The sequence below is a fragment of the Paroedura picta genome, chromosome 10 (assembly GCF_049243985.1).
Source record: "Paroedura picta isolate Pp20150507F chromosome 10, Ppicta_v3.0, whole genome shotgun sequence".
Classification (NCBI taxonomy): domain Eukaryota; kingdom Metazoa; phylum Chordata; class Lepidosauria; order Squamata; family Gekkonidae; genus Paroedura; species Paroedura picta.
Genome location: NC_135378.1, coordinates 78,409,032 through 78,429,204, shown reverse-complemented (window position 1 = coordinate 78,429,204; position 20,173 = coordinate 78,409,032). Strand labels below are relative to the sequence as shown.

The 20,173-nt window shown below is 46.5% G+C and overlaps 1 protein-coding gene across 1 annotated transcript in view; it reads left to right on the top strand.

Moving 5' to 3' along the window:
• The window catches only part of CDS1 (CDP-diacylglycerol synthase 1), a 33,570-nt gene extending 14,743 nt beyond the window's left edge, over window positions 1-18,827 (top strand). Inside the window, exons 4-13 of the mRNA XM_077301003.1 lie at window positions 1,087-1,184; window positions 2,513-2,652; window positions 6,003-6,061; window positions 7,876-7,958; window positions 9,213-9,300; window positions 10,515-10,583; window positions 11,389-11,541; window positions 13,540-13,659; window positions 14,692-14,795; window positions 15,167-18,827. Coding sequence (XP_077157118.1) covers window positions 1,087-1,184; window positions 2,513-2,652; window positions 6,003-6,061; window positions 7,876-7,958; window positions 9,213-9,300; window positions 10,515-10,583; window positions 11,389-11,541; window positions 13,540-13,659; window positions 14,692-14,795; window positions 15,167-15,296 — 1,044 coding nt within the window. The 3' untranslated portion in view covers window positions 15,297-18,827. The remainder of the gene's footprint in view (window positions 1-1,086; window positions 1,185-2,512; window positions 2,653-6,002; window positions 6,062-7,875; window positions 7,959-9,212; window positions 9,301-10,514; window positions 10,584-11,388; window positions 11,542-13,539; window positions 13,660-14,691; window positions 14,796-15,166) is intronic.
• The last annotated feature ends 1,346 nt before the right edge of the window (window positions 18,828-20,173 follow it).

Genomic DNA, 20,173 nt, shown 5'->3' with positions numbered 1-20,173 from the left:
ATGAGGCTAAGAGTTCAATCCCAGCTGCCACCTTAAGATTGACTCAGCCTTCCATCCTTCCGAGGTTGGTAAAATGAGTACCCAGCTTGCTGGGGGGTAAACGGTAATGACTAGGGAAGAGAATGGCAAACCACCCCGTATTGAGTCTGCCAAGAAAACACTGGAGGGCGTCACCCCAAGGGTCAGACATGAACCAGTGCTTGCATAGGGGATACCTTTACCTTTTACCTTTTATGAATGCAAAGAGATTGTAAGCCGTGACTTCTTTCAGTAGTAAAAAGCTATGAATGCAGAGTGGCTTGATAGCCCAGCTTAGTCCGGTCTTGTCGGAGTTTGTATGCTAAGCAGGGTCAGCCATGGTTAATGATAAGAAAGACCGTGCTTGCTGTGCAGAGGAAGGCTGTAGTAGGCAAAAATACCTGGGCCTTGTCTCTTGTCTTAAAAACCTCATGACACACTATTATGGTTATTATGAAGTTGGACAAGTCAGGCTTTTTCCCTGGCACTGCAGGCTGGATACCAGCAGTATGTCTGCAGGGATGTCTTGGAAGGAGGGCGGGGAGCATAATAAAACCAGCATATATCAACGCATTATTGCAAGATCTGAATGGTTGTCTCTCAGCTGATACTTGATGCGACCAGCAAACTCTGGTGCAAATAAACCACAGTTTTGAGTTATGTCTGAACCAAGACCAGAATTCATTGGTGAACACAACATCATCATGTCAAAAAATAATTTGGCTCAGTTTTGCAGTGAGATTATCTTTTAAGGGGCCCCAATCTTTTTGAGCCTGTGGACGCTGTTGGAATTCTGATGCAGGGCGGTAGGTGCAGCTATTAAAGGGCTGCCATAGGAAGTGAAGCCATGCAGTGAAGGCCCTTGTGCTATGTTGGCAGAAGTAACAAAATTTTAAAGATCTGCTCAGATGGTCATGTTCAGGGGCCAGTCAGATACCCCGCTACACAAAAGGTCCGCCTGCCCAGCCCACCAGGAAATGCATGTCTTACATTGTATTTACATTCAGTCTTTTGCGGGAGTGGCGTGTATTTATGTGGAGACTCACTGGCCCTTTGCCTTAATTTCAGGTGCTGAGCATACAAGTGAAGTGCTTCCATGAAATTATTACGATAGGTTACAGAGTCTATCATTCTTATGACTTGCCGTGGTTTAGAACGTTAAGCTGGTAAGTAATAAGTGGAAATTTTTATTCTAGTTCTTCTACGAGCCTTTTCTTATTGCATTCCATCAAGATGACTTTGTAGCATAATAAGCCCAGATCTATTGCGTAATTATTTGACTCATTGTAGTTGGATATTTGGCACTTCGGGTCCAAATGTGTTTAAATACTTACAGCACTGGTTTAAAAATAGAATGTTACCAAAACATCATCTGCTGTCATTTCTAAGACCACCACAATAATGAACGCTGTTTAATTTTAAATTTTAGAGTTTTAAAACCTATTTATTAACGTATATTTTAAATTTTTGTAAGCCGTCCTAGGGAAGGGCAGGGTAAAATGTCAAAATAAATAAATAGCAAGATAGTGAACAATTTAAAAGATTGTTCTACTTTTCTCCTCTCTCTCCATCTTCATGTACCTGCTTGTTCAGACAAGATTTCATGGCTTTGCAGAATGTAATAAATGTACAAAATATCTGGCTTCCCTATGATGAATTCTGTAAATTTTCATGCCTTTTGTTTATTTCTCCAGAAACCTTACCCATCTGAAAAGTGGAATAATTATTTTTTTTTACATATTACCTTGTCCCCCAATGAAACTGGCCCAAAACAACAGTGGCTGGGCTCCTTACTGAAACCAGTTGGAGGGAGCACATTCGACTAGTGCTCCCCCAGCTGCATTGGCTACAGATTGAGAATCAAATCAGGTTCAAGGTGTTGGAACTCACCATTAAGGCCCTAAAAGGTCTGGGACCATTGTACCTGTGAGACTGCCTCTTCCGTTGTGCTCCTCAGAGGAGCTTGCCCTTGAGCACACACAATCTGCTGAAGATCTCTGGTCCCAGAGAAGTGAAAACGGCCTCAATCAGAGCCAGGGCTTTTCTCTGCCCTGGTCCTGTCCTGGCGGAACGCTCTCCCAAGTGAAATCATTGGCCTGTGGGATTTCATGCTGTTCTGCAGGGCTTGCAGGACAGCTGTTCCACCAGGCCTATAGTTGAGGCCCATAGAACACCTAGAATAACACGCCTCCCAACATAGATCCAGTCAAACAGCACAGAATTTTATTCCCCCTCCCTCATAGAATCATAGAGTTGGAAGGGGCCATACAGGCCATCTAGTCCAACCCCCTGCTCAACGCAGGATTAGCCCTAAGCATCCTAAAGCATTTTAAAATAAAATGCTGCGTTTTAAAATGAATTGTTTTTTTAAAATAATTTAAACGTCTTAATCTGAGTGGATTGATATGTTGTGAACTGCCCTGAGCCCCTGGGGAAGAGAGGCATAGAAATTTGGTAGATAGATAAATTAACTTAGCTGTTCTCTATGTTGCAGGTATTTCTTGCTGTGCGTGAACTACTTCTTCTACGGAGAGACTGTAGCCGATTATTTCGCTACGTTCGTCCAAAGGCGAGAACAGCTTCAGTTCCTAATTCGCTATCACCGATTTATATCTTTTACTCTCTATCTAGCAGGTAACTTTGAGAAACTTGTCAGTGGTCATTACATTCCCCCCCCCCCCCAGCTATATAGTATTCCTTGCCAACTGGGTCCTGTATATTTATTTACTTTGCTGATCTCCTGCCTTTCCCATTGAGACTCATTCGTTTCCTAAAAGTAGTCAAGATGAAACTCTTCAGGTTCAAAGCATCACAGTAAGACACAAACAAACTCTATGCAAAAATCCCAAACTGTTGAAAACTTCACCCTGGTCACCAGAAGTAAAGAATAGGAGTGAGCAAAAGGTAATTCAGATCACCAACCAGTTCCTGTTACTTTAATGTTTATTTAGCTATTTAAACTCTGCACTGACCAGGATGACTCAGTTGAGCATAGCCTGATCTCAGCTGATCTCAGGAGCTAAGCACGGTGGTCCCTGGCTAGTTCTCGGATGGGAGACCACCAGTCAAGTTCAGGGCTGCTATGCAGAGACAGGCAGTGACAATCCATCTCTGAAGTCTCTTGGCTTGAAAACCTCATGAGGGAGTTAACAATAAGTCAGTTGCAACTTGGTGGCAATTGGTGTGAGAACTGAGTGTCTTAGCATGTGTAGTGAGATAAGCAGACAATATCTTTGTTAAGCCCAGGGGGTTTCCTTGTCCTGGCTATTATAATAGCTTGTAGTGCAGCAACCTGTCATTCCAGTCTGTTTCTGAAATTCCTTTGCAATAAAGCAGCTACTTTGAGGTCCTCCATTGAGTGCCCTGCGAGGCTGAAATGTTCTCACAGGTTTCTCAGTGTTGGGATTCTTGATGTCAGATTTGTGCCCATTTATCCCTTGGTATAGGGTTTGACCTGTTTGCCCTATGTAGAGAACTGAAGAGTATTGTTGTTATTTAATGGAATATACAGTGTTCAAGCTGAGCAAGTAAATGAGCCTGAAATGATGTCGTTGTGCTATCTGGGTATATATAGCAGCACAGTTGGCATCTGGGTTTATTGCAAGCTCTGGTCCATGCTCAAATTAGATGTTGTAGTTTTGTAGGGTGAGGAATTGTTTCAGATGGGGGGGCATTTGTGGATTGTCATTATTCAGTAGAGGTTGTTGATGATGCTTTGAACTATTTTGACTTGAGAGCTGTAGGGGACGGCTATTGGGTTATTGTCTCTTTTGGGCCTGTCTTGCAAAATGTTTTTCCTTGGTTACCATTCTGGCTTTGTTGATCTGTTCTTGACTTCATTAAGTGGGTACTTTAGTTCCAAAAAGGTTTGTTGTAGATGCAGTTGTAGCATAGAGCCTGGCTGTATACAATGGATCGTTTGGTATGCTTAGCTGGAGGCATACAGGTATGTTTGTCAATCGGTAGGTTTCTGGTATAAGGTATCTATGTGTTCATTGTGTATTTTTACAGTGCTGTCCAGAAAATGTGTTTATTGCATAGGTTGGTTCTTTGTCAGGTTGACGGTTGGGTGAAAGTCATGAAATGCCTGGTGAATTATGTCCAGACAATAAAAATGTCATCCGTGTACTGCAGGCATAAGAATGGTATGAATGGGTAAGAGTTTCGAAAACATTGCTCTAAATCAACCATAAAGATGTTGGCACACTGTGGGGCCATGTGGGCATCCATGACTATACTACTGACCAGAACGAACAAGTTGTTGCATATCTAAAGTGTTTGTGGGTAAGATCAAAATGGCACAGCTTGGTGGCAGAGTCAGCTGTGGTGTTGTCAGGAATCATATTCCTTATGGCTTGTAAGCAAGCCATGTTGGTATACCGGGACTCCACATCCGTGGTGGCTAAAACAGTATTCTCTGGAAGGTTGTTAAAAGACTTGTGTTTTCCTCAGAAATTAATGAACCTAACTAGGATCATTGATAGCATATCGTTTTAGAATAGAGTCCATTTAACCAGATTCCTTCACAGTGATCGTGTCTATGCCTGAGACAGTGGGGTGTCCTGTCCTGGGTTGCCAAGTTTGTGTATTTGGAGCAAAAGATAAAGGCTTAAGGTTCCCGTGGGGGTGTCTGAAAGGACTTTTTCTTGAAATTTCCTATATGATCTTGTTGTGTTCTTTTTTGTACTCTTGTGTGGGATCTGAAACCAGTTGCTTGTAAAATTAGTATCTGAGAGTTGTCTTTGAGCCTCCTGGATCCATTCAGGTGGATCTGCTAACCCCTTTCCTGCTGCGTGGCTATGGCTAAGCAGCCATTTTGCCCAGCTGGGCTTCTGATTGGCTGTGCAGATCCAAAGGCATCCCATTAAACAGAGTTTCAGCCTGAAACACTGGAGAGGTCCTATTAGACCAGTGGTTCTCAACCTGGGGGTCAGGACCCCTTTGGGGGTTGAACGACCCTTTCACAGGGGTCACGGCAGGGCAAGCAGCTTGGCCAGGTGGGGGGTGCCATCCACACAATAGCCTTGCGGGGTAGATCAAGATAGAGCGTTTATCTGGAGCAGTAAAAAAGAGCGAGATCGGCCTGGTGGGACAAGAGGCAGAACTGAACTGAGAAACCTCAGAAAGAAGCCAATTTTGATACAATCATGAACAACGGATCTTCTCGCCATTGGTCAGTTTTGGTTTAATTTCTGTGAAAGAACCCTTGCATAATTGTAATGGTTGGGGGTCACCACAACATGAGGAACTATATTAAAGGGTCACGGCATTAGGAAGGTTGAGAACCACTGCCTTAGAGAGATGTGTAACCTTGCTCCCTGACATTTTGTGGTTGTCTAGTTTTCTAGAACCCATTGTATTTTTTTCATGCACCAGGCTTTATTGCTAGTTTTACATAAAAGTGAGCTGAAAAGCATTGAGCAATACAAGTAATTTCAGAGGAGATACTATAGCAGATCATGCTTGCCGTTTAATGCCTCCTGTGCCTGAAATGATGGGGCGGGGCCACATTTTGGAAGTTTGCTCCTTGCTGTCACATCCCTAGATTTGGAAATATGTACCCCAGTGGCTCTGACTTGACTCTGCGTCATGTTAAGTCTAATGGGAAAATGGTTGTGCTCGGGGAAACAGGTAGAGCCCCATAAACACAGATGAAGCTGCCTTTACTGATGCAAACTCTTGGGCCGTCAAAGTCAGTATCGTCTGCTCAAACCGGCCGTGGCTTTCAAAAGATTTTTCACATTACTTATCATCTGGTCCTTTTAACTAGAGATGCCAGGGATAGAAGCTGGGACCTTCTACGTGGCAAGGAGATGTTCTACCACTGAGCCACAGCTGCAGTCTCTTAAACAATACAGGGTGGGCCTAAGTTGCTTGTACAGCAAGGCTGATGTAGAGGGAAGCCCTTCCTTCCTCAGCCGTGCTTTGGATGTTCCTTGTAACTAGAATAACGTTGCCAAACGTGTCTTCTGCTCTTTGCCCAGGTTTCTGCTTGTTTGTGTTGAGTCTGGTGAAGAGGCACTACCGTCTGCAGTTTTACATGGTGTGTATAGATCCTTTAGCTGCTAAATAAGTCTCAGAATAACCAGCCACGCTCGTCTCTTCCAGGAATGTTGAAAATACATTGTTCAAGCCACAATAAATCAGAGTTGTTCCCCCCCCCCCCAATGCTTATTAATGTAAATCTGACATGGAGCTGCAGTGGAGATACCCTGAGCAATTCGTAATCATGGGTTTGTTGTTGTCCTTTGTTGACAATTGTTCCTGCGAGGCTTCATTCCATCAGGCGAGCATATTGGCTGCTCCTTGATGGGGAAGGATTGTGTCTTTCTGAAGACATCTGTCAGTGGGACTGACTGAGAAATCCTCAGAGCAAAGCCGGGAACGAGTTATAAAAACTAGAAAGCCCCAAGGAAAAGATATCCTAAAGTTCTTGACTAATACCAGCCTCCGATGGTTATCGGCTGTCTGTGGCACGTTGTGTTAATGCAGCTAATCTCCTGGATAACCTCCAGACAGCACTGTGTTTTCCAGGATGTTTGCAAAAACGCTTGCAGCTGTGCCAGGTAGTGACGTCCCAAACTTCAAATAGCACGTCCCTTGATGTGCACAAAGATGCACAATTAAGACTTGCCATGAGCACATGTGCACCTGTCTTATACGGAATCAGACCCTTGGTCCAGAAATACCTGCCGGTATTGACAACTCATGAGCCTCTTGTGGTGCAGAGTGGTAAGGCAGCGACATGCAGTCTGAAAGCTCTGCCCATGAGGCTGGGAGTTCGATCCCAGCAGCCGGCTCAAGGTTGACTCAGCCTTCCATCCTTCCGAGGTCGGTAAAATGAGTACCCAGCTTGCTGGGGGGTAAATGGTAATGACTGGGGAAGGCACTGGCAAACCACCCCGTATTGAGTATGCCATGAAAATGCTAGAGAGCATCACCCCAAAGACATGACCCGGTGCTTGTACAGGGGATACTTATTGACAACTCAGACTGTCAGCTGTTCTCCAGAGTCTCTGACATCGTCTACTCACTGGTCCTTTTATGTGGCTTGAACCTGGGACTTTCAGTAATCAAAGCAGATGCTCTACCATAGCCCCTTCCTAGAAGGATGAGCACATGCCTGTCAGATGTGCCTCTGGGATCCCAGGTTCTGTCTGCCTGTCATGAGATTGCACATCATGTCACCCACGTGTTTGTCTGCTTGTCCGGAGTGGAGAAAAACAGCCAGTGAAATCCAGCCCCTAGATATTAGTTGCTCAATAATCTCCAGTTGGGAGCTGTGTCAGAAACAAATCACTTAAATTTTAGAAGTGTTACTGGAGACAATAAATGGCAGTTCATTGATGTGGAAGGACACGTCTTTCATCCGTAGTGCATTTTGTAGTTTGAAGGTGTGAAGTGTTAAATGTACTAACGGTTAAAATCTCTGTTTATAGGCCCTAACTTTCCTTAGTAAATGTTCACAATTATGTAGCATGATTTCTCCATAACATTGTCTCTGACATATCAATGTTTTAATTCTAAAATGTCTATTTTATGTATGTGCGCCCAGAATATTGTACCACAAGCGATTTTCCTTCTGTGTCATCTGCATTAAGATAATTTAAAGAAAGTAATAATTACAAGATGGAAAATTGTGGCCATCTGTTCTGAAACCTTTTAAATAACTGTTGTCTCGTCTTCAGAAACTAACAAAGCTAGATTGCAGTGTGCTGTTTGCGCACCCTCTCATGTTTTAGAACATATGTGTGTGATGCGTGTGGCCGTAGCTCCTTCAGCTGAGCTACCATTTTTATTTAGGTGTATTGATCTGTGTTGTCGTCACTAACTGTTGTGTTATTGCACTGTTAACAGTTCGCATGGACTCATGTCACTTTGCTGATCACTGTAACTCAATCTCATCTTGTCATCCAAAATCTGTTTGAAGGCATGATCTGGTAAGGGGACAGCAATTCTTGCAAATCTATGCATATATCTCACTCATGTTTATATGTTGTTTTGCACGGACACTTTTGGTTTTTCCGACGATATTGAGCAATATCTCATCTGAGCTTTCTAAAGTCTCAGGGATCAACGAGGAAGTAAATTGTGGGTGCCCAGTTCTGTGACTGCCTTCCATCTTCGTTTACACTAGCAAGCTCTCAATCCTTCATGCTCTGATCGCTGCCTTTACTGTATTCCTACTGAATCCGGATTGGACAGCTGTCCTAAGTGCGTTAACTTGGAAGGTCAATGAACATTTGTCTAACTCGCTTTCCAAAATCTCTAGGACTGGGGTGTAGGGCCAGGATTGCTTTTAAAAAGTCATAGATGCATGTAGATAAGCAAGGCAGAGAACTGCTAGCTCAGAACAGGATCTGCATTTGGAAAGGCATTCTCGTAAACTGCCCCTGGCTGAGGTTCAACGAACTGAGCTGCTGGGACCGCAAGCCAGAAGGGTGCCTTAAACTTGTTTATCACAAATAGCACCCCCCTCCCCCACAAACTCTCCATCACAAACTACTGATTCAGAAGCAGTTAATGAAATGGCACAAGGCAACTGTTTCTCTAAGCTACCGGTAAGCCTTTTGCCTCAAATAGTTCTCTGGATCCCAGCCCTGGTGTGCTGATCTCCACCAACCTTGCAGCATTTAAATGGAAATCGGGCTTTGTGTAGTTTGAAGGAACGCAGCTTCCGCTCCCTCCATCCTTTCACTTCTCATCTTTGGTTGGAGAGGGGGATGAGGAGCCATGGCTGATGACCCGGTACTTTAATTTCAACCCTATATAACAGCCTTTCTCAACTTTTTTACCACCGAGAACCTCCTGAAACATTCTTCAGGCTTTGAGAAACCCCAGAAGTGACACGATTGTGCAGAATATGGTTGGGAAGCAGAGCTGTGGACATGCCCATCTGGGGCTTCACCCCTTCCCACCCCCTCCAGGCCCATGATTGGCCATTTTGGGGGGGGTCAAAATGACCCTATATATCAGGGGTAGTCAAATTGCGGCCCTCCAGATGTCCATGGACTACAATTCCCATGAGCGAATGCTGGCAGGGGCTCATGGGAATTGTAGTCCATGGACATCTGGAGGACATCTGGATAGCTGACTCCCCCTGATATAGATCATATCACCTGTTAATGTTTAACAAATTTATGTTGTTTTAAATTGGAATTGTTTCTTAATGTTCCTTCTCTTTTATCACTCAGGTTCCTTGTTCCAATCTCAAGTGTTATTTGCAATGATATTGCAGCTTATATCTTTGGATTCTTCTTTGGGAGGACTCCTTTGATTAAGGTACAGTTTGAATGGGTACTGATAAATAAAAAAATGACTGCAGTGGTCATGCAGGCGCGTTTAGGAGCAGCGTCCATTTCGGGGTGCTCTGTAAAGCCGCTCTTTGGGGGACTGGAGTTGTTGGGGCCAGTGTGTTTGCCCTTGCTTCACATCAGTCATATCTATTTCAGAGAGGTCTGCTAAGGACTTTCCTTCCCCTGAGGTAGGCTGCCTGTGATACTAGCAAATATCGCAACCAGCTTGGTGTCTTGGTTAAGAGTGTTGGCTTCTAATCTTGAGAGCCAGATTTGATTCCCTCTCTTCCACATGCAGCCAGCTGGGTGACCTTGGGCCTGTTACAGTTCTTTCAAAGCTGTTCTCGCAGCACAGCCCTGTCAGAGCTCTCTCAGCCCCACCTCCCTCACAGGGTGTCTGTTGTGGGGAGAGGAAGGGAAGGGGATTCTAAGCCGCTTTGAGACTCCTCCAGGGGGTGAAAAATAAAGTATAAAACAAAACTCTTCTTCTAGAATGAGCAAATCAGAGTCCAGATCTCGCTTCTTTGACTCATTAGACACCTTCTGAGGGTGCATGCTCTGCATGCACAAATACACGAATATGCATATTTTAAACGGAATTTCTTTCTGTTCTGTGCTCTCCACTTTCATTCAGCAGATCATCTTTTACTGCAGCCCTTCAAGGACTCTGGTCTAGGGAACCTGTAGTTCTAGACCAGCTCTTTGTTTATGCTGGCAGTCAGAATACATTGGCTGCAGGTATCCAGCTCTCTCTGCCGCCCTCCTAATGGCTGGCTTTGTCAGATCCTGTTTTCGCTTCCTGCTAGTGCGACTGGTGCTCTCTGTGTGAATCTCGCCTGGCATATCAAAGACCTCTAGTTGGTAACACCCAAAACCTCTTGTTGCTGATATTGGGCACTGTCTGCCCATCTCCAACAAGTTAACTCCCCTTGTAAAAGGGTTTTGCTTAGATTTTTTAGGGGGAGGGGTAGCCTGGCTCTCTAAATCACAAGCTCGTGTAACTGCAGTAACTTGGAGCTCCTCTATCAAGCCATGCTGAGGGTTAAAAGACCCGGAGGGCATCACCTTAATCTTAGAAGTAAACAGGAGTTTTTAAAACGTTGTTTTCCTGCTGCTTCGCAAGAATTGTGTGTGTTCTTTCAATTAATTCTGCGCTACCAAAATTGCGACTTCCTTCCTTCTGTCTTGCCTCCCAAAAAGCTGTCTCCCAAAAAGACCTGGGAAGGCTTCATCGGCGGCTTCTTCACCACGGTTGTGTTTGGATTCATTGTAAGTGGACCTCTCTTCTTTCATACTAATGCTGTGCTACTTGGCACCGGTTTCTTAAACTGGCACCGATGGGCTTGAAACGCTGCCAGTCTGCCCCAGCTTCCGAGCAATTAGGCTCTTAATAAATCAAAGCTTAGGGAAGTGGATGTGTGGTGGGGTGGGCTTTGTTATCGTGGGGGAAGTTGGGCTGGTCGGGTGCCACTAGCAAGATACGTAACTACAGAGGTCGACGAGGTTCTTGTTACCCAGGGTTGTGGGGGGGGGGGGGGTAGCCGCAAAGGTGGTGGCCACGGAAACAGTGCTGCACTGTGTAGCTTCTAAGGGCCTCAGTGCCTTTGGGAAGGCACGGGTGGGTCACTTCCGCCACACTCAGAAAAAAGACCTCACGTGAACTTTAGATTCAAATGGGCAGTCGTGTTGGTCTTGAAGTAGCACAATAAAGTCAGAGTCCAGAAGCACCTTTTAGACCAGGGGTAGTCAAACTGCGGCCCTCCAGATGTCCATGGACTACAATTCCCAGGAGCCCCTGCCAGCAAATGCTGGCAGGGGCTTCTGGGAATTGTAGTTCATGGACATCTGGAGGGCCGCAGTTTGACTACCCCTGTTTTAGACCAACAAAGATTTATTCAAGGCGTGAACTTTCGAATGCAAACAAGTCTGAGGAAGAGGGCTTGCACTTGAAAGCTCACCTCTTGAATAAATCTTTGTTGGTCTTAAAGGTGCTACTGGACTCTGATTTCACATGAACTTTGTTAAGCGCTCTTGTATTTTCCAGAGTCTCAGAGCTGCTTCTTGTGTCTTTCAGGTCGCATACCTGTTGGCTCAATATCAGTATTTTGTCTGTCCCGTGGAATACAACAGTGAGACGAACCGGTTTGTCACAGAGTGTGAACCTTCAGAACTGTTCCAGTTGCAAAAATACGCGATCCCGCCGTTGCTACAGGTTGTGCTGGGCAGGGTAAGTACAGCCGAACCTCTCAATTTGAAGTGGGAACCTCGTGAGGTCAAAAGATGGGATGGAATGCATGTTGAGGACTGCGCAGGGCTGGGGTGTGTGTGTGTGTGTGTTTGTGTGTGACAAGTTCTCCGGTTTCCGTCTTTTCCTCTCTGCCTTCAAATCAGGTAAAGTAGAAATAGAATGACCAGAACAGTCTTCTGGCCTTTGTTTTCTCCAAAGTCACCAGAGGCTATTGCTGTGTCCTGAACTGCATCTTATTCTGAACAGTCCTCATTTTTAGAAGGTTTGTACTAGATTTGGTGCACTTGATTAGGCTGAAGGAGCAGAGGTAGAGGAATAAGAGGAGATGCACATTGGAGGGTTTCTGACCCGCAGCATCCAGGCCTCAGGGTAGAGGATGCTGATAACTGCTCAGTTTCATGGTTTTCTGGGCTTGTAAAGAGTTTCAGCGCTGGTCCCTTCAAGCTTCTTGCAATCATCTAGTGCAGCAAAGCCCTGTAGCTTCTGCTGGGACCGGCCGATCGCTGATCCGCTGAATCACATTTGGAATCCTAGCTCCATGCCATGCCTTGGTGGCATCTCCTCGGGTTCAGAGGAGCTTCAGGGTGTACCTGACCTTGATCATCTCTGGTGGGCAGGCACATGCGGTGGTGCAAGCTGCTGGGTTAGGTAGGAATGGCGTTGCAGGGTTTCTACAATCCGTCTTGGGGCATACGACAGCCAGAGGAAGGGTGGCTAGGAATGAAGAGTCTGCTCTCCCTCAAGGCCTGCCGCCTGGAGGACTAGGTGGGAGAGCTGAGACCAAGAATCTGGGTCAACTGAATGAAACCCCACATCTCCATTGGAGGCTGCACCATCTGGTGGGCAGGCGGACAGGCAGGAGGAAGGATCTGTGCATTCAGGCCTCAGCCTTCGTCCACCTGGCAAGAACAGAAATTCCCGTTCTCTCGTCAGCGAAGAGTACACCGGGGGGGCGAAGGCAGGCTGAGCCTCTGAGATCACCAAGAAGACACCTGTTGTCGCCCACTTACAGCCACTGTCATCCTGTCCTTTTAGCTAACTTAATGGAGAATTTTTAATTTTTATCTTGCCTAGAAGTTTTAAAGTTCTATCTGCATTCTGGTCTGACCGCATAAATAAACTTGACCCGAACGCTGTCATCGGTAAGCGTTTAGGGGTCGAGGAAGAAGTTAAATGGATGTACATGCTAAAGCAGCTTGAGGGCTGAGACCCAAATGTGGGAGGTGAAGCTTCTGCAAGTGGGTCACAGGCCCAGCCCTCCCCGGGGGCTGCCTCTGCCCTCCCCCTGCTCTCTCTTGTGTCTTGGGGATCAATCTCTGGCTCTGGCAGAAGTCTCTTCCATGTCACACATCAGTCTTTTTCCCTTCCCTCCATGTGCACATTGATCAAGTGAAACATGCCCTGAGGGTTACCAGTGCGAGTTTATTTGAAACTTGGGGGGGGGGTATTAGAGGAAGGAATGGAGGGTGGCCGAAGGTTGTGTAAATGCCACAGACTGGGGGTTCATCTGTAATGCTTGTTGGTTTTTAAGAACATCTGGATAGCCAGTACAGAAAGTGCAATGCAAAGCCAGACGTATGCTGGGGTCATAGTTTGTCTAGGGCAGGGGTAGTCAACCTGTGGCCCTCCAGATGTTCATGGACTACAATTCCCATGAGCCCCTGCCAGCGAACGCTGGCAGGGGCTCATGGGAATTGTAGTCCATGAACATCTGGAGGGCCACAGGTTGACTACCCCTGGTCTAGGGCACCAAAAACCCCCTGGAGGCCAGCCTTGGATGGGTCACAGTGCCGAGTCAGTTTGGACTTGGGGGTTCACTACACCGAACTGCCCTGGAGAATGTTGCCCATCCCTGCTTATCAGCTTGGAATTTGTGAGGCTGCGTTTCCCCTTGAGTCGTCCGGAGGCGTGGGTGGAGAGGCTGCCAAATTAAAGAGCGCTGGGGATGGATAATGTCCCTAATGGTTATTTCTGCAGGAAACAGTGAGCCTGTATCCATTCCAGTTGCACAGCATTGCTTTGTCGACGTTTGCCTCCTTGATTGGGCCTTTCGGAGGCTTTTTTGCCAGCGGCTTCAAAAGAGCTTTCAAAATCAAGGTGAGTGCTACATTTCTTGTGGGGGGAGGGGCAGAATCTCTGTCGTTTTATTCTGAGTCCTTTTATTTGGACTTCCAATAGTTGTTTTTAATTTTAGGCCGTTAAAAGTAATCTGTGTCTGTATCTAGTTGTTTTTACACCATTTGAATTGAAAAATCTGGTGTCCTTATGTCTCATGAGTGCCTTAATGCATGCAAAACCATCCGACCCATCGCTTGACTGGCTCAGCCACCGTTTTACATTGAAAATTGATTTAAAAGGCAAGTGATAAACTCGTATTTCTCTTAATTAGTTTATTAGATGGGAGGCAGCTTCGTGTCGTGGTTAAGAGCGTCGGCTTCTAATCTGGAAAGCCGGGTTTGATTCCTTGCTCCTCCACATGCAGCCAGCTGGGTGAACTTTAGCTTGTCATAGTCTAGACAGTGCTGTTCTCACAGAGCAGTTCTATCAGAGCTGTCTCAGCCCCATCTACCTGATAGGGTATCTGTTATGAGGAGGGGAGCAGAGGGTGATTGTAAGGTGCTTTGAGATACTCCTTTGGTTAGAGAAAAGCAGGGTATAAAACCCAACTCCTCTTCTGATTGTCCTGAATGGGTACCAGTTTGGTGTAGTGGTTTGGTGTGGTGGTTAGAAGTGCAGACTTCTAATCTGGCATGCTGGGTTCGATTCTGCGCTCCCCCACATGCAGCCAGCTGGGTGACCTTGGGCTCGCCACGGCACTGATAAAACTGTTCTGACCGAGCAGTGATATCAGCGCTCTCTCAGCCTCACCCACCTCACAGGGTGTCTGTTGTGAGGAGAGGAAGGGAAGGCAATTGTAAGCCACTTTGAGCCTCCTTTGGGTAGGGAAAAGCGATATATAAGAACCAACTCTTCTTCTTCTTCTAGTTGACAAACGTAGTGTACACTGTTTGGGGCTTAGAAACCTAGAGTTGGAAGGAACCCTGCACAATGCAGGAATTTCACAGCTACCTCCCCTCCTCTCATCTGCCCCCAGTGACTCCTTCTCTGTGCTTTCTTGTCTCCCTCAAGGACTTTGCCGACACGATTCCAGGCCACGGCGGAATCATGGATCGCTTTGACTGTCAGTACTTGATGGCGACTTTTGTGCACGTCTACATCACCAGTTTCATAAGGTAAATTCACCCTGATTCAGCCGTGGGCAGCCGATTCTACTGCTGAACAACTCCGAAATCCTAGTATCCGACATTCCCTTTTTTGTTAGCATTTAAGGAAAACCTTTAGAGCAGGGGTAGTCAAACTGCGGCCCTCCAGATGTCCATGGACTACAATTCCCACGAGCCCCTGCCAGCAGGGGCTCGTGGGAATTGTAGTCCATGGACATCTGGAGGGCCGCAGTTTGACTACCCCTGCTTTAGACTAACTCTTTATAAACGTGTATTTGACCCTGCAGGAAAAGGGGGGGGGCGGGGAGGTGCAGAAGACAGTATCACTCCTTAAAGAACTGACTCCCCCCCCCTCTTGTCTCCTTTCATGGAACTGCCAGAGGTCCCAATCCCAGCAAGCTGTTGAAACAGCTGTTGGTCCTCCAGCCAGAGCAGCAGCTGAATGTTTACAAGACGCTCAAGTCGCACCTCATTGAAAAAGGGATCCTTCAGCCGTCCCTGAAGGGGTAGGAGGACCACGCGGAGGACTCCAGGAGGAAAGCGCAGCTGGAAGAGCAGGTTTTTCTTGTACAAAGCACCACCAGTTGGACTGAAGCCAGACCGTGAGTCAGGCGACGTGAATGTCTTATCACTGAGATGACTGTGAACGACCAGGAAGGCCATGCAAGATTTTTAAGCCCCTCCCCTTTTTAAACAGCTGCATGTTTTTGTGTGCTTCCTCTCTCTGCCCACCCCTCTCGGTTTCGACGTAACGCGTGACCCACCTCTTTTGTTTCCTTTTGCTTCCCAGTTTGTTTAAAACGGTTACATGACACACTCCTGCCCAAACGGAAGGGATCTTGGGGAGTGTGCAATCGCTTTACGTGGATTTGTTCTGCTGCAGTTCTATTCCGCGACTCCGGCTCAGTTAGTGACGCTGCACTTGGGGCCATCACAGTTTCGGGCGACGGAGTGGCTGAACTCCGGCTGATTGGTGGGCAGATGCCCTTTCCGCCTTGCGTTGTATTGCGCGTCGAAAGCAGCCTGCAGTGAGGAGCGTGCCACGGCAGGTGTTTGCCTACGCCCGCTTCCTCAGGTTGGATCGATTCTACTGGCGAGCATAGAGTCCAGCACAAAAGGGGAGGCTGGCCAGGATCTTTCCAGTAGAATCCGAAGGGTCAGCAGAAGCACTGGCCTCTTTCAGTTCCAGCCTGCTCTGCTCGGGGGGTCTTCTGGCCTCCAGGGATTGGCAGGTCTCCGAAATGAGCCTCGGTTATTTGTGCCTCAGGGTGTGGGTGTGTTGACAGGGAATAGCTTTCCCTCGATTGTGGTCAGTGCAATACGAGTGCTAACTCAGCAATATTTAGGCTCTCCTCCCCAAGGTGGGCGGCTTGCGCCAGCCTTGCCACGAGATGGACACGAGGGCGTCCGCCAGCTCAAGTCTCGAGGGTGTGAAACTCGCGTTGTGCAGCTGCAACGCTGGTGGCATCAGCACATCTATACACATGGAATGTGACCAGGGCTCTGTGAGTTCTGCGGAGCCCGTGATTCTTGTGACGTTTGCAGCACGAGTTGTTTTCCCCGTTGCTTTTGTCACACCATAAACCAAAAGGAACTACTTAAAAAAATCTGATAAGAACAATGAAGTTAAAGCACATAAATGCCAAAAAGAAAAAGTGGCTCAGTAGCGACAAGTGGGATTCAAGGCAGGAGTGGCCAAACTGGGGCTCTGCAGGTGCCCCTGGACTACAATTCCCATGAGCCCCCTGCCAGCGTGACCAGTTGGCAGGAGATCATGGGAATTGTAGTCCAGGGTCATCTGCAGAGCCCCAGTTTGACCACCCCTGATTTAAGGCATGGAGCTTGCCGGCTTCAGGAAAGCTTTTCCTAAACGGTCCTTGGAGAGATGAAGGCTAGCCTGGGAGAATGGGCTGTGCTCCAGCGAGGCGTGAGTTCCTATCAGTGAGGTTTGCACAGGACTGCACTTAGTGCAAGTTCAGATTTGTTTGCTCAGAATGCTTGGGCGAAAGGTTGAAGGCACTTCTTCTGGTGCCACTTGATGGACGTGCGGAGAGAGTGCCAGAGATGAACTTCTGATTTTGACCAGGAGGACTGTCTGTTTACGTCATCACAGCAACAACAGTGGGATGGTCACATGTCCAAGGCAGAACTGGTAGCAAGCAGACCAGCATGTCCCCGGTCTCCAGTACTAAGGGCCTCTTCTACCATTACCTTGGCGGTGTTGGGAGCGAAAGCTTGCAGGTTCCCTTTCTTGTGCTGCTCTAGGAATGGTAGAAATGAAAGGTCAGACGGGAAGGCCTGCTAATACGGCTCTTCTCCCTCACTGGCAGGGCTTATCCCAGAAAGCGGGCCAGAATTGGTGTGGGAAGGGAGCCACGCCATAGGCCTCAAAGCCATGCCCTTGATCTTCTGCCTTTAGGGCGGGGGACACAGGCACTCACTCCCCTGGCAGTGTTGTTGGGAGCCGAAAGCTGGTTTCAGAGGCTCCTTTTCACGCCACTTCGAAACTTCTGCGGCTGCCTTTTGGCTTTTCTGAAGGATTTCCCTTGCCCAACCGGTTTTGTAGCCACACTGCTTCTCGCCAGTGGCAGGAGCCTTGCCCTGCTGTGCAGTTCGGCACATGTCGGATTTCTTCAGGTGACGCATTTCTCCGGGGCTCCTGGCAAGCGGGGATTGCAAAAGTCCTTTGCACCGTGAGGAAAACAGCACAGTTACACAATGAAAACATGATCCTGTGGTAGTGCCAAGATGGAAGCCCCGCTGAACAAGGCTGGAATTTCTGTTTTAAAATGCAGTCCATCTCCTCCACCTCCTAGTCTTCCATGGACGATTTCTCTGTGAGGGACAGTGACTTTAGATCTGCAAAAAAATACTTACTGCACAGTCCGGTGCTGAAACAGGAGATGCAGGCATGACGATAGAAGCTGGAACAAAAGCAAAACAGCCTGAAACGGAAACAGGTAGAGTAGCCGTGGGGAAGAGGCCAGCAGCAGGTTCAGGTTCAAAAGCATCCATAGGAATATTTGCACTGATGAATTGAGCTGTCCCTCATAAGCCTTTGGGGCCCAGGACCTCGGTTCTGCTAAAAACATAATCTTTCCCGATTACTTATTCCATCCTGAAGACTGAATCGTACAAAACTGTAAAGCTTAATTTTAATGTAAAATTGTATCTTTTGGATTATTTTTGGTGTAATTTTTTATAGCATTTGTATTAAAAAAAAAAGACTATTTAAGCCAGGGGTAGTCAAACTGCGGCCCTCCAGATGTCTATGGACTACAATTCCCATGGCAGGGGGCTCCTGGGAATTGTAGTCCATGGACATCTGGAGGGCCACAGTTTGACTACCCCTGATTTAAGCCATTGAATGCAAGATATGAACTGAATCCTCCAGCTCCGTTTGCACTGTTTAAGGGACACTATTTTAAAATGTTGCTACTTATTAAAAGACAAATGCTTCCTGGGGTCTGTGTGCTTACCACTTCCGGGGGCTCGTGTGTGTGTGTGAGCAAGGCCTCCCGCCTTTTTTGGACCACTAGCAAAGCTTGTACATCCTGAAAGGAGATCACACACTTCAAGGAAAGCCCCCTCTCCCAGTAGTAAGGGGTGCTATTAAGGGTCAGCCATACCCTAACCTCAGCCCTTGACATGCCACCTTAATTTAAAACAAAGGTGGGGCTGGGGCTGGGCATGGTTAAATGCATTTTCAACAGCTCAATTCCTAGTCTGCTCCATTTCCCTTTCTAGGAGAGACTGAGGGTTTTACCAAGTCAACAGGTACAATTCCAAGCTGAATTCTTACAGTGAAGCAGAAGAAGGTCCAAGCAGATAAGTTGCTCAACAGGGAAGCGCCCAACGACCTCCACCTTTGCCTACTCTCCCCTCCCCCTTTTTTTGCATGTCTTTTGCGCAAGGCGCTATTACTTGGTTTAGCAAAAACTGTCAAAAGTTGGATGTATATACTGTAAATTTTGAACCTTGAAATGTATTAGTTGACTGTTTCTTAGAGGCAGGAGGAGTTTAATAAAGCTTTAAACGAAATCTTAATGGCTTGATTTTCCTCCCCCTGAATGCTTTTATAGATAGGCTGAAGCTAATCAATAAATCCCCCCCCCCTTTTGATTACAGCAACCCCATTGGAGGGATTCCAGATCCTTCTTGGAGAGGCAGAGCTTCCTTCTATTTTAGCAATGAGGCTAGCACTGTTTGATGTTCTGTCTGGTCTCTACTGTTCCCCTAGGACAGGGGTAGTCAAACTGCGGCCCTCCAGATGTCCATGGACTATAATTCCCATGAGCCCCTACCAGCGGATGCTGGCAGGGGCTCATGGGAATTGTAGTCCATGGACATCTGGAGGGCCGCAGTTTGACTACCCCTGTCCTAGGGGAACAGTTCCTGCAGTACTGGTCAAGGTCTTGCAGGTCCCTGATCTCTTTCAACAGAGCATTCCACTAGGTTGGGGCCAAGACCAAAAAGGCCCTGGCCCAAGTTAATGCCAATCTCACCGCTTTTTGGCTGGGGATCCCAAGCTGGGTTTGGTCTGCTGAACTCAACGCTCTTTTGGGCAGAGAGTGCAGTATTATATTCCAAGATCAGGCCACCGTCTGCACAATGTAGAATTGGTCACAACATTAGCACAGTACTGGGAGTGCCAATATATACAGACCTCTGCTGGTTCTATTTAGTCCTCAAAAGAGCGTGTCAGAGAGTTAAAAAGCTTTGGTTCGTTCACAGTTCTGTAAAGAGATGCACAAAGATGAATTTGGTGGTAAATAGCAAGTATTTATTTGAAATGAAAAACAAAACAAAAAAAAAAGGTACCTGAACTATTGCATTTAATCATGTATTGTAGTTGTGTTACTCTACCTTTTTGCATTGGAGACAAATATACAATAAACATTCAGATATCACAGATTGCACACTAGATAGTAATTCTTCAGGCCTTTTACATAACCACCAAAAAAACAGATAATTGGATTCTGCAATATAGTACAAAATTCCACCGTTCCAGTCGTAGCCAGTTATCTTTAGTTTAACTCCAGATGCTGTACAAATAAATGGCCGTTTACCTAGGGTGCATTACCAGTTAATAACAGGACAAAAAATATACATTGTACTGACACAAAAAGTCAGTTGTGTTAAGTCATGCAACAAGTAACCAAACTTGCTGAAATTAAAAATATTTTCTAAAAACAGTTTTAACCGCATAAATATTTTTATACACAGTTCATTTACTAAAACAGAAAGGAGTCTTTGAATGATACAGAGCCAAAAAATAAGTTTCTACGGATTTTTTTTTTCCTTTTTATACATGAGAAAGTGCAAAAGAACATTTCTAAAGTGTTTTTGCTATTGGACTGGTGAAGGCGAGAGGCAGCCAATCTCGT